General features: G+C 46.4%; 1 protein-coding gene across 4 annotated transcripts in view; it reads right to left on the bottom strand.

Annotated features, from left to right (window-relative positions):
• The window catches only part of DPYSL5 (dihydropyrimidinase like 5), a 93,512-nt gene that overhangs the window by 58,472 nt on the left and 20,321 nt on the right, over positions 1-14,719 (bottom strand). Inside the window, exon 1 of one of the 4 annotated variants that reach the window (XM_047746798.1) lies at positions 6,657-6,745. The exons of 2 other annotated variants lie outside the window; for them this stretch is intronic. In XM_047746798.1, the coding sequence (XP_047602754.1) occupies positions 6,657-6,682 (26 nt within the window). In that variant the 5' untranslated portion in view covers positions 6,683-6,745. Of the gene's footprint in view, positions 1-4,943; positions 4,962-6,656; positions 6,746-14,719 lie in introns of those variants that run through there. One more of the 4 variants, XM_047746797.1, reaches the window with a different exon arrangement.

The raw sequence follows: 14,719 nt of genomic DNA, 5'->3' as shown, positions 1-14,719 counted from the left end.
GATCTTAAGAATTCTACAATTTATGTGGGGAAGCAATGATGCCTTCCACAGCAAGATGGGTATCTTTGATACGCCAAGATTTAGCCAACTGTACACGGTATATATTCCCCAATTTTCTAATTCTGTGGCACGCAGTCCTTATGTTCCCAAACCCCTGCTGGGTGAAAGCCAAGGTGATGCACGAGCTGGGGGAGCAGCACTGAATGACCCGGGAGTTCAGTGTCTCCTGGGAAAGCCTTTTTATGTTTAAAACAGTGACAGTGACTGCTGTTTGCTATCTAATAACCGTCTTGCTGGATAAAGGACAATTTCCCGTACTGCCCACCCTCCTGCTGCTTACCACAGTGAGCCGTTCCAATGCAAAACTGCACAGGGGGCACCTTGCCGGCTGGATGGTCAAGGTCATGGCAGCTGCTGCTTCTCATTCGTGAAACGCACACAAGCCCAGGCTCTTAGAAGGCACGCGGTGCAGTCCTGCCAAGGAAATGCCAGCCCGAACACCGCGTCTTGCATTTGCCTGCTCCTGTCATCACCTTCCCCAGCTCCCCTGTGCCTGCAGTGAGGTGTGAGACGCAGAGAGCGGGCAGTCTGGCCCGCACAGCTGCCTCCTGCCGGCAGCTCAACTGGAGGGGGCCAGGGACTCCCGGGCTCCACAAAGACTCGTGGGGCCAGAATGGTGCGAAAGGGATGCTTCCTGCAGAGAGACCTTAAAACAAACTTGATAGGAATCGGGTTTGCAGGGGACGGATTTCCTTTTGAATAGGGGCTGGTTTAAGACTCCCATTTCCTGGGGCGCCTGGGTGGCTCTGGGTTAAGCTGCTGCCTTCGGCTCAGGTCATGATCTCAGAGTCCTGGGATCGAGCCCCGCATCGAGCTCTCTGCTCAGCAGGGAGCCTGCTTCCTCCTCTCTCTCTGCCTGCCTCTCTGCCTGCTTGTGATCTCTCTGTCAAATAAATAAATAAAATCTTTAAAAAAAAAAAAAAAAAAGACTCCCATTTCCTCTTCCGCTGCAGAAGAAGGTGTGATTTTACAGACAATGGGTTTGGTCATTGTGATATCAAGGCACACACATGGCAAGCGCACACACCTGCCCTTGGGCACGAAGGATCCACAGTGGGTAAGCCAACCCTAATGGCCGATGGGCTGCTAACTGGTAGGGCAGGGGAAGCCAGCTCTGGTAGCTGGGGACAATGAATGGTGTGGCTTTTCCTTTGCTCCAAGCAGATAACATTTGCCAAAGGACCAAAAGGCAATATTGGCAGTGGTTAGTAAAAGAAAACCAAAACATGCAGCTATTTTTCTTCCTCTGATCAATACATAGGAAAAGGTAACAGAACGGAACTGGGAGAGCCGACCCTAAAGGGGGTTGTGGGGGCGGGGAAGATGGGAGTACTTATACTTGTAGCATCCTCAATGATTCCCCCGAGATGAAAAATGAGAACAGATGAAAGGTTGGCCAGAACACAAGAGCCAAGAAGGGAAGTTTGAGGTGAGTGGGCAACAGCGAAGGCTTTAATTCATATAATTTTTTAATAAAGTGAACTGCCTTTCTAAACAGTAAAGCACTAAACAGTTCTTAACTAATATTAAAGCAAATATAATTTCATAATTCTTAATTGGCTTTATCAACTCTTGAGTCGATTTAAAATGGTATTTATAACATACATGTTGGGTATAAAGCAAAATGACAGACACCTGTGAACTCACCATCGTCTCTAACCCTGCAGTCCCGCACCTCTTTCACTGCCCTAGTCAATTTGTATGAACTCATGAAAATAACAATTAGGTGTCAAGTCAAAATAAAAAAGACAAGCTCACAGTCATTTCCGCTGCACGACCTCTAACCACGTCCCATGATCACACTTTACCTGCCTTATGACGGATTTCTTCAGTACCTGGGACTCTGCTTTCCAGGGTAAGCAGGAATCCGGAAACTATTCTATGCCAATGAGGGTGTGAGGGCATTTCACATCCAAATGCCCATGGACCATTCCATGGGAATGGTCCACGGGCACAAACACGCAGCCTGTCCAAAACCAGCTGCGCCATCCCTTATCACCCACCCAGAAGCCCGAGACTCTTCCTAGTCTCCTCTCCAACCAGGCCAGCATTGGCATTGAGGGCGGATCTGAATGGTGGGCCTGGTTTGGGTCACCCAGGAGTTTTGTACAAAATGTTTGGAGAGATTCTGGAGGTAGAACCTAGCCGTGGGGAGAGAACTGGGGAAGGTAAAAGGGCAGGTCTGTCTTTCATGTGGGGCTCAGGCATCTTCTGGAGATCCAGAGGCAGAAAAAAGCGCCTATCAAGCCAAGTGGTCCCACATGAGGGGGCGGACACTCCACGGGTTGGGGTCGATGTTACACCCCCAGGAGATACACTGGACCCTTCGTCCTGCAGCCATAAGCCACAAGAGCCCAATGTGGAGAACAAGGGATTGTTCTTGAAGAAGCATAAAGAAACAAGGACAAAGGAGCTGCTATCAGTAAAGCCTGAGAGGCGGGCGGGACTGGCTTCTGGGAAGGCGTCTATGGACCCAAGTGGGCCGAGTCCTTAGGCTAAGATGGAGTAAGAAGTCTTAATCCCATGGCTTCACAGGGCCTGGCCTGGCCCAGCCTGCTGGGACTCCACCAACAGGGCACAGAGGGAAGAGTGAAATTCCAAGGGATTAGCCCAAGAGAGTGGTAAGAAATGGAGCTGCAGACCATCTGTTCGAGATTAGCCGTGAGAAACCGACCGCTGTGGGAAGGCCAGGCTGACAGTAAGAGCAAGCGAGTGTGGCGTCGGGATCAAAGAGGCCTGCTGCGTGGTGACACGTATGTGACACTCAGCGCGTCACGGCCCCTGCGTGCAGCCTTTGGGTCTGGCCAGAAACCTTGCTCCTTTCAAGTGCTCCCTGGCCCCGGAGGCTTTATGTTTGAGGCTGGGGGAGACTGAGCACCAGCAAACACCAGTAAAGGGGAGTAAATCCCTTTCTGTGAGCCCAGGGCAGGGAGGTGTACACACACTGGAGATGAGAATCCTGGCCTGCAACTGAGGCCTCAGCCAGAAAGCACCAGGCTTTTGTGACTGGCAGTCACCATCACCACCATCACCCTTCCCCAGGCGGACCTTCTGGCGGATTCCTCAGCCCTGCTGTGCTTTCCCCGCTCTCGCCAGCTGTCTGCAGGCCCCAGAAATAATTCCGTCAGCTCTCTTGGAAGGACGGCAGCTGCAGCTCCAGGACTCCAGCGGCCCAGAGTGGCTGCTTTGTAGAATGCCAGCCAAAGGGCGGAGTGGCCAGCGCCCATTGCCAGCAAGAGGGAGGGGCAGCGATGCTTCTCGGTCTGAGACCCATCCCCCACCCCGTCCCACCCCGCCCTATTATCGGGTGGGGAAAGTCACAAGTAGGGGAACAGAACGCATTTTCCTAACTATAGAAGTGTCCCAGGGGCGCTCCGCTGGCTCAGTCATGGAGTATGTGACTCTTGATCTCAGGGTCGTGAGTTTGAGTCCCACATTGGATATAGAGAGTACTTAAAAATAAAATCAAAAGAAAAGTGTCTCAAACCCGGGCTACCCAATAAGGTCGAGATTTGGGATAGAGACTGAATGGAAATACATAAAAATTCTACATTTTCTCTTTTAAACTAAAAATGAGTATGAACTAACGACAGCTACATATAACATCTCACAAAAAACTGAAGCCACAAATACAGGACAGGTCCATAGAACATTCAAAACCAGGCAAAACTGAACTACAGTACTTAGGAGGTATATAGTCATAGGAAGAAAAAACCCAAGAAAATCAGGAAAGTCAGGGTGGTTGGTTATCTCTGGGAGGCCAAGGCGGGGCTGTGTTTGGGAAGGGACACATGGTGGGAAGCTTCTTGAGAACAGCAAATATTCAAGTCTCTTCCTTGAAAAGGATGGGAGTTACACAGGTGTTTGCTTTAAATTACTCTTTAAATTAGACATACTGGGACGCCTGGGTGGCTCAGTTGGTTAAGCAGCTGCCTTTGGCTCAGGTCATGATCCCAGTGTCCTGGGATCGAGTCCCACATCGGGCTCCTTGCTCGGCAGGGAGCCTGCTTCTCCCTCTGCCTCTGCCTGCCATTCTGTCTGCCTGTGCTCGCTCTCTCTCCCTCTCTCTCTCTGACAAATAAATAAATAAAATCTTTTAAAAAAAAATTAGACATACTTTCTGCACTCTTCTGTATGTATCTCATAAAACACTTAAAAATTTTAAAAGAAGGGACGTCTGGGTGGCTCAGTGGGTTAAGCCGCTGCCTTCAGCTCAGGTCATGATCCCAGGATCCTGGGATCGAGTCCCACATCGGGCTCCTTGCTCAGCGGGGAGCCTGCCTCTCTCTCCACCTCTGCCTGCCTCTCTGCCTGCTTGTGTGCTTTCTCTCTCTCTCTTTCTGACAGGTAAATAAATAAAATCTTAAAAAAAAAATTTAAAAGAAGAATCGCATGTCAGTACACGGAAATGATATGCTATGTGTTGCTATAATTATGTAAAAACATTGCACACAAAAAACAGACCAGGTGGGAATAAATAATGAGGTCTGTGTTGATTGGGATAATAGGTGATTTCATTCCTCTAATTTTTCAAATTTTCTGTATCATATTATATTGATTTTATAATGTAAAATAACTACAGTAATTTAAAGCCACCCAAATAGCTTTATCCTATTTGGAAAAAAAAAATGAAATAAGGTGGAAAACGTTCCATCTTCTTTTCAGGAAAACTTGCTGTCCTCCTCCCATCTCCTAGAAAATTTCCTAAAAGGACTGGGCTTTAGGACAAACCAATTTCCTTCCTTATTTTGACTCAAATAGATTTCTGAAGGACACAGACTTTTTCCCCCTGTGATGTAAGACTCCTTCAAAGAGGTACTGGACACTTCATCTTGGGCTAAAAATGTGTTTCCACCTCTCCCTCCCAGATGCAGTGTTTTTACCTGCCATTGACCTTATACCCAGAATGCTTCCACCTGGTCAATGTCATCCCCTTTCCTGTGCCTGCGTCTGCCAGCTGCCTTCTTATGAACCTGGCTCACCTCCATCACTAAAGCAAATAGGTATTTTTACTTTAACCCAGAATTCTGGAGCCTGAAGAGCAAATCTCACCAGTGTTTGCTACAATACATGACTGATGGAATCCAGCTTTGGGGAGCTGGGCACCAAGTGGGGGAGCACTGTGAACTCTGTCACCTCCTACAGGAGACACGTTCTCATGGGCGACACCCCCAGGCACATGTGAGAAGCTCGGTGCCCACCGGGAGTGGCAGATCAAGTGGACACTCTCCAGAGACTTGAAGGCAGGCCTGGGGTGAAAATGGGCAACTTCCTCCACCTGGGGAGTGAGGCCACTAGCCTGATTGTGTCTGCATCCCAGCGGCCTATTTTAGAGCAGCAGATGGGGCAGGAAAGGGTGCGAGGGGGTACGAGGAGGATACGGAGCTGCTGAGGGGAGGAGCAGTGCCCTGAGCACTGAACTTGGCTTTGTCCCTCTAGCCACATGACTGACTGCCCCACGCAGCATGTTCTCAGCTGTCAAGTGGATGTCAACACCATCAACACCACATTGTCATCACTGAGCTCTGTGTGACAGACTCAGATGCAGTTTCAAAGAAAGCTTAGAGCACCCCAGTGAAGTAGTTCGACAGGATAATCCCCATTTTATGGATGAGGAAACTGCGTTGGAATCCATCCATATTAGACTGGGGCTCCTCGACGGCAGAGCTAGGCTTCATTTTACCCTTGTAAGTCCCTGGCACACAGAGGGGCTCACTAAATGCTAGCTGAAGGAAGCGAGGACTGGCCGAAGGAGATAGTGGGCTAAGAGTGTTAGAGTGTTAGCCACAGTAATGGGCTGTGAGCAATGGGACGGAAGGCTTCTCCAAAGAGAGTTCCATGCTGGCTGTGAGAGGGTCTGGTGCAAAGCCTAGGGCAGAGGATCAAAGCTGGCATGGTCTGGGTCGAAAAAGAAAAAAAAAAGTGGCAGAATAAGTAGGTACAGGCTGGGAAAGGCCAAGAGGCTAGAGGACTGAGCAAGCAGCTTGGGGAGCCAGGATATGAGGTCTAGGGGCATGCAGGGCAAGAGGCCCAGACCTCTGAATGAGACCCACTGGGCACAGGATGACCTGGAGCACTCAGAGAGGGACCCCGAGGCTGCTCAGGGGATGGGCACATGATCTGGGGGCTGGGCTTCCTGCCTTTTTACTCGCACAGGTTGGGTGAAGGCTGGGAGAACAGCCACAGTGGTAATCCAGGCGGGAGACTGCAGTGGGTTAAACGGATGGTGCCAACGGAATAGAAGAGGAAGGCAGGGCCGAGAAAGGGCTGAATGCCGGTAGGCTGTCTGGAGGAAGGGGAAAACAGACTGGGAAAGATGGGAAGAATGGAAGCACGGGTGAGCAGAGCAGAGAGTTGGTGGGGACAGATGGAGACCAGCTGTCAGGGCATGGCTGGGGTTGACAGAAACCCAGTGATGAAAGCCGATTTCAGCTTCTCTCTTGAGGAACCCTTCAGATCAGTCAAATGACGGCAACTGACCCAGTCACCCACAAAGGGGATGGCAGAACCGGAGAGAGAACACCTACTAAATGGTAGTAAGCGCCAGGGGCCGTGAAGGCTCTTATCACCGTGACATTTAATTGAAACAATCTCACCATTGCCCTTGGAGATGGTGGGCCATCTCTACTTGACAGACGATGACTGGAGGTCATGACCAGCCAAGGTTACACAGCTTCGTGGGAAGGAACAGCAGCAGCAGTTTATTCTAAACACCAAATAATACAAAGATCAAAAGGTCTGGACTGTGCTGATGGGCTGACATTCTGATTTTGTGTGTTGAACACTTAGGAGACGCCTCAGACAAAACACTACGCAAGCACTATCTGTCCTACTTACTAAATCTGTTTCTTATCCATCCTCTTTTCTCCAAACGGACGGCCTCAGTTCGGGCCTTACCATCTATCTGCATTTAGCTATCACTCTTGCCTGGAGACTTCTAACTGGTCTCCCAGATTCCACACTGTTAGCACATTGAGTTTGCTAAGATGCCAGTCGGATCACAGAGGCGGGCTTAGCACCCACACTATACTAAGCGCCAGATACCGCACCACGCCCTAGGGAGCTCACAGGATTGGAGTGGAAAGAGAGGCCAAAACCAAAAATCTGTGAGTTAGGAGAAGCCTGTGTCAGGATCAGGAAGCGGGGCAGGGGGTGGCACTTAACACACATCGGGATGGAGGACTGCTTCTCAGAGGAAGTGCCTTTGAGAAGAGCCCTGACCGTTGTTTAGGAGTTTACCTTGCTGGGGAAAGGGAAGTCACACCTGAGCATTCCAGCCAGAAGCAGGAAGCGGAAGTTGGAAGCAGAGTGGTGTGGTCTAGCTGGGGGCATTCAGGATGGCTGGTGTGTCTGATGAGCTGAAGGGAGCCCAAGCCATTCAAGGCCTGAGGGGATGTGCTCCCAGCGGGGACCAGAAGGATCGCAGGTAGGGCAAGCCAAGAAGTGACATCATTAGATTTGCATTTTACATAAAAATTCAAAGGGTAAAGTACAAGAAGAAAACATAGAAAGATATGTTTATAAATTTGGATGGGTTATGGCTTTTTAAGCATAATCCAAAGCCAGAAACCAGAAAAGAAAAGATCGGTATGGGTAGGACTACATAACAAAGAAAAACTGTAATGTATCCAAAGATGCTGCAAAATACATTTAATAAAGACAAAAGCTGGTTAGGACATGCTTGCACCATCCAACCAAGGATGAATATCTATAGTATGTAACAACATTTATAAATCTTAGGAGAAAGACAAAGACTCCAGAAAAAATAAGCAAAGGATGTAAACAGGCAACCCGGGGGATGGGCAGGACACAAACAGCTAAGACGCAAATGAAAAGATGTTTGTCTTTATTAATAATCAAAGAAACGCAAATGAAAACAATGAGATTACATGTTTCACCTAGCGTAATGGCACAGAAAAAGAGAAGAACAATGCCCAGAGGGAGAAAAGCAAGCCTTCCATACCCTGTTCCTAGGAGTTCGAACTGATGCAAGCTCAGCGGGAGGAAATCTACAAATCTACACGAAAACTTAAAATCTGGGTTTTACATCTAAGAATTTCTTCTAGGAAATAATTGGACCGTTGCCCAAAAATGTATCATGAGGGTATTTTGTTGCAGTGTTGTTTATAATAGCAAATACTTTGAGAACAAGCTTAAGGTGTGTCAATGCGAGGGCTGTTTAAATAAATAACGGTATATTCACACAATAGAAGGCTATGCAGCCGTTGAAAAAGTCTATCTTTACTTTTTTTTTCTTAATTTATTTGACAGAGAGAGATCACAAGTGGACAGAGAGGCAGGCAGAGAGAGAGAGAGAGAAGGGAAGCAGGCTCCCTGCTGAGCAGAGAGCCCCATGTGGGGCTCGATCCCAGGACGCTGAGATCATAACCTGAGCCAAAGGCAGCGGCTTAACCCACTGAGCCATCCAGGAGCCCCTGTTCTTTACTTTTTTTTAAAAGATTTTTTATTTACTCATTTGAGAGAGACAGAGCACGAACAGTGGGGAGGGGCAGGAGGAGAAGCAGACTCCCTGCTGAGTTGGGACTAGACTTACGGCTTTGACTCCAGAACCTGGAGATGATGACCTGAACCGACCTGAGCCCACCTGACCTGAGCCTGAGCCCTAGGCAGATGCTTGATCACCCAGAGGCCCCTCACGTAGATCTTTAAGTACTGACATGGGATGTTATCCACCACACAGTACTAAGTGAAGAAAACAGATTATAGAACGGGACTCATGGTATGTGTTGTGTATCTACTTCTGTATACATAAGTGAGATATATATAGCTGAATATATATGAATATGAAGTCTCACTTATATATAAACCTTTCATCTATATATGACAACTCACTTATATATAAAAATGAGCCTTGGCATAAAACACTGGGAAGGTTATTTGCTAAACTGTTAACCACAGTTGTCTCGAAGAATTGTAAATTGCAGCAGGACTCAATCTCTCTGCAGTGTTCGACTGTAAAAAATATGCATATAATAGACCAGCTGTGGAGCCCACAGTAGCTCTGGTCAGGGGGCGGGAGCACCAGAGTACACAGAGTGGGCTCTGAGGAAGCCCACCCCAGCGCAGGCAATTCACTAGCAAGTCAACATCACTTGGACATTTATTTAACCATCAATGTGTATATCTAATGGCCTATTGGATCCTTCTCCTTTAATGGCTCACTGGCCCTTCGAGATGATCACATCTAAAACTGAGCTCATTACACTCCGTCTCCACTCAGCTCCTCTTTTAGTGTCCCCCATCTCAGTAGAAGACACACTACCTCCCACGCCAGGACCAAGCATCGTTTTCTTCCTTTTCTTTCTTCCTTTTCTTTTTTTCCTTTCCTTTTCTTTCCTCCTTCCTTCCTTCCTTTTTTTTTTTTTAAATTTTATTTATTTACTTATTTGAGAGAAAGAGTGGGAGCAAGGGGAGCAGTGGGGGGAAGGGGAGGGTGGGTAAAGAATCTCAACCTGACAGGGGGCTCGATCCCACGACCCGGAGATCATGACCCGAGCTGACACCAGGAGTTGGACACTTAACCAACTGAGCCACCCAGGTGCCCTGCAAGGGCATCATTTCAGATGAGGAGCACAAGGGATAGCTCCCTTGGCGATAGGATAGAGCCCCCTTCCTCCTCTTTGTCCCCTGGTGCTCCAGACCGGGCAGCATCTTCTCAAATGGCTGCATAAAGGGGCTGAACACCTCCTTTACCACGGCCCACCTGGCTGCTGCCTTCCTTGAATGAACGGTTGGGGACACCGAGCAATTGGCTGATTGGGCTCAAAAGGCTCTTCCTGGCAGCTGAGTCTGAAAACGTGGAGATAATTCATTTACTTAGACAAAAAGAGGTACTGAGCCCTTCCCTGGAGCGCTCGCTAGGCAGGGAGCACTTGCTGAGTGACTGCCAAGAAAAGGGACGAGGTCAGCATCTCTGGAAACAAGTAAATGGGAGTAAATGGTCGTCTGCCCACCTAGTTCATCCCGGATGCCGGCATTCCCTTTTCTTCTTGTTCACCTGCTTCTGCTAGGAGAGAGGTGGGGTTGGAACTGACGACAGACACCAATGACTCTGATAAATACAGTTTCTTCCCCTTCTACTTTTCAGAAGAGCTGGCCAGATTCCCTTGGTTCCCAGTCCCTGGCAGCCTCGTCCCCACCCCCAGCCCAGGCCAGGGACCTAACCCCGAAGGCAAATCTAAAGACTAGAGTCCAGCATGCTGAAGCTGGAGGTTCGGACACCTGGTACTGTGCTCCAGATCTTCCCCGGACTCCACATTGGGAACCGATGCCCTGCGTTTACACCTTGCTTGATCAAGGGCCTACTATCTCATTGCCAGGAGGCTGGCACATGCTTCCTGGTCGTGGAGGCCTGCCCATCCACATCTGAGGCCTCTCCACCTGCTGGCACATTCTCCTGACAGCAGCTGCCTCCTCTTACCCACACCCCCGTCACTGGATTACTCGGGTATGTAAGTATGTCCAAACCCTTTTGAGCTGTACACGGACAATCCATGCGTCTACTGTATGTAAACTGCACCCCAACAAAGCTGACTTAACAACAAACAAAAAGTGGTGTGTGGCGGGCTCAGTCCATAGAGCATGCAACTCTTGATCTGGGGGTGGTGAGTTCAAGCCCCACACTGGGTGTAGAGCTTACTTTAAAAAAAAAAAAACAGGGGCGCCTGGGTGGCTCAGCGGGTTAAAGCCTCTGCCTTCGGCTCAGGTCATGATCCCAGGGTTCTGGGATCAAGCCCCACATCAGGCTCTCTGCTCAGCAGGGAGCCTGCTTCCCTTCCTCTCTCTCTGTCTGTCTGCCTACTTGTGATCTCTGTCTGTCAAATAAATAAATAAAATCTTTAAAAACAAACAAACAAACAACAATAACAAAAAACAAAGCACATTTTAAAAAGAGGATTGCTAAGGCACCTGGGTGGCTCAGTTGGTTACGCATCTGCCTTGCATCTGCCTTCCGCTAGAGTCATGATCCAGTCCCCCACTGGGCTCTCTGCTCAGCGGGGAGCCTGGTTCTCCCTCTGCCTGCTTGTGCTCGCTCTCTATACATCAATAAATAAATAAAATCTTAACAACAACAACAAAAAAGAATTGCTAAAGGGAGACCAGAAAAAAATGAGATAGAACTTAGTAGGAATTACATTTAGCACTAAGCTTCCTGGGAGACCAAGCAGAAGAGTAAATGGTTTGGAAAGGAAAACTTCCTATTGCTGGATAAAAGGGAAGCTCTGATTACCCAGGAAAAGCCTTTTGAATTCCAAATAATTCATTACTCCCCTCCATCCAACTGACCATTTAAGAGAAGGCATCAGTCAGAATGTTTTAGAAAAAGCAGGTTTGCTCTCTAAGTAGGTAATTCCAGAAGGAATTTACTAGATTACTTTTTAAGGAGTAAGAAACATGCCAGATATATTTGACTGCAATTTTGCAGAAGGTGCAGAAATATTCTCCAGTGACTATTTTTAATATAGAGCAAACAACAATAAAGGGTTGAGGAAATAACACTAAATTTTTACTTAGTGATGATATTTCTACAGGGTGTTAAAGTAATATAGTCCAATTATCAGTTTATATTTGGTGCTCTAACCTGTACTATAAAGAGAATGCAAATATGTCTTGTCCATCCTTTAACTGGTAATGGTTAGAAAGGTATCTCAGTATTACTCCACTAGAGGCACCTGGCAGGCTCAGTCGGTAGAGCGTGTGACTCTTGATCTCAGGGTTGTGGGTATGAGTCCTACTTGGGTGTACAGATTATATAGAAATAAAACCTGGGTGGTTCAGTGGGTTAAAGCCTCTGCCTTCGGCTCAGGTCATGATCCCAGGGTCCTGGGATGGAGCCTCGCATTGGGCTCTCTGCTCAGCAGGGAGCCTGCTTCTCCCCTCTCTCTCTCTCTCTGCCTGTCTCTCTGCCTACTTGTGATCTCTGTCTGTCAAATAAATAAATAAAATCTTAAACAAAAATAAAAATAAAAATAAAACCTTCAAAAAATATTACCCCTCTAGTGGGGCCACCACAACCTCAGCCATCACCTAAGCCAAATTCATGCTCCTTGATTTCTTCTCCCCTTAGCCTCATATTCCAAATTGAGGAAAATGTATACAGGTGACTTTAAGAGGTATACTACTTGGACATAAATGGCATTGAATCACAAGTTCTCTATACTTCTGATTACATCAAGGAAAACCTCTCCATGGGTGGGTGTGCATCTGCTAATAACTAGCACTTGTTAAATTTTCTTTTTTTTAATAAGGGGAAGAGCAAGGTCTAGTTTGCTACTGGAATTTAATAACATTGATTGGCTTTCATTGTATTTCTTTTTCTAGCTATTTATTAATGGTAAATATTCCCATTTATGGTATTGATATAATGTTTCTCTTAAATATGTAAGCAAAAAATGTGAGCTATTTGAAGAAAAATATTAAGCATCAGCTTGTAGATGGCATGAAAAATGGAAAGAGGGTATATGTAAACGACTCAGGTGAAGAGACAATGCCCTTGACCAAGGGTCACCAAACTTTTTCTCTAAAAGGCCAGAGAGTAAAAGTTTTAGGCCTTGTGGGTTACGATCAGGGTTTGCCCACACAGATGCTGGAGCTGAGTTGTCAGATGAGGTGGCCACTAGCTCTGTGTGGCCACTGAGCATGGCCAGTATGACTAAGGAACTGAAATTTTAATTGTTTTTATTTTTTTTTCAAAGATCTTATTTATTTATTTGGCAGAGAGAGACACAGGGAGGGAGGAAACCAAGCAGGGGCAGTGAGGGAGAAGCAGGCTTCCCGCTGAGCAGGGAGCCCGATGCGGGGCTTGATCTCAGGACCCTGGGATCATGACCTGAGAGGAAGGCAGATGCTTAATGACTGAGCCACCCGGGTGCCCCTAAATGTCTTTATTTTTAAGTTGCTAAGGTACTACACAGTGCAGCTCCAGCCAATGATTAAGGAAGTGCATATTCCATTCCAGTCTTAAAAGATAAACATCAATGGAAAGATTAACTCCAGGGGCGCCTGGGTGGCTCCAGTGTGTTGGGCCTCTGCCTTCGGCTCAGGTCATGATCCTGGGGTCCTGGGATCGAGCCCTGCATCGAGCCCTGCATCGGGCTCTCTGCTCAGAGGGGAGCCTGCTTCCCTACCCCCCACCTCTGACTGCCTTTCTGCCTGCTTGTGATCTCTGTCAAATAAATGGATAAAATCTTTAAAAAAAAAAAAAAAAAAAAGAAAGAAAGAAAGATAACTCCCCCTCTACCTTTTTTTACTTTCTCTGCCTCTACCACTTCATGAAGAGTTGTCAATACATTACATTTTCATTCAAGTCATTGTCATTATAATCAGAAATAAAGCATGGATGCCTTCTCTAATCGTAATTATTAAGCAGTGTTTGCAATTTCCTTAAAAAATGCAATAAGAAAATTAAATCCTCAAGATAAACATGGGAAAAAAACGATATAAAATGTGTTATGATGATATACCTAGAAAACCCAAGAAAATTGGTAAGGTAAGATAAATGTAATAAAATTAGTATTTTTTTTTCCTATACTAGCAATCAGCCAGCTAGAAATAGAAACAGGAAAAAAAAAAATGTCTTCACAATAGTGAAAAACACTGTGAAACACTTAAGCATAAACAGTAAAACACTAACGAGGGTTCAGAAAAGGCAAATCTAAATATAAAATATTTTCTCTATTTTGATAGATTTTGTGTAGTGGCTGCTTGGAACTGGGGTTGGGAATGGGAATGACTGCAAATGGGCTTAAGTTTTCTTTTTGGGGTAGTGGAAATTTTCTAAAATTAAATTGCATGATTAAATTGCACAACTCCTTAAATAATGATCAGTGAATTGTATAAAGTGGATGAATTTCATTGTATGTAAATTACACCTCAATACAGCTTCACAGGGGCGCCTGGGGGGCTCAGTTGGTTTAAGGATCTGCCTTCAAACTCAGGTCATGATTCCAGGGTCCTGGGATCCAGCCTCCCCACTGAGCTTCCACATCAGGTTCCCTGCTTAGTGGGGAGCCTGCTTCTTCCTCTCCTGTTCCCTCTGCTTGTGTTCTCTGTCAAATACGTAAAATCTTAAAAAAATACATACATAGCATCTCTCTCTCTCACACACACACACACTCACAGTACATAAAATAGGATCTAAACAAAATGAAATAAATACTTTTTTTTTCTTTAAAGATTTTTTTTTTTTAATTTATTTGACAGACAGATCACAAATAGGCAGAGGCAGTCAGAGAGAGACAGGAGGAGGAGGCAGGCTCCCTGCTGAGCAGAGAGCCCGATGCAGGACTCGATCCCAGGACCCTGATATCATGACCTGAGCCGAAGGCAGAGGCTTTAACCACTGAGCCACCCAGGCGCCCCGAAATAAATATATTCTTAGATGGGAAAAGCTAATATCATAAAATGTGAATTTTCCCAAGATTAATATATAAATGTAATACAGATCTTATTAGAGTTCTTAATGTATTTATTTTGAAATGGATAATAATGGAATTGAAGAGAGTCAAGAAAATTATGAAAAGGAATACTGTGGGATAGGGAAAGGACTATCCTAGGAATATTAAAAGATGCTATATGCAATTACTATAATTAAAACTGTGGTGTCAGCATATGATTAGACAAATGAATGAAAGGAGCA

This window comes from Lutra lutra, chromosome 9 (genome assembly GCF_902655055.1).
Source record: "Lutra lutra chromosome 9, mLutLut1.2, whole genome shotgun sequence".
NCBI classification, from domain to species: Eukaryota; Metazoa; Chordata; class Mammalia; order Carnivora; family Mustelidae; genus Lutra; species Lutra lutra.
This window is presented reverse-complemented; position numbering and strand designations above follow the sequence as displayed.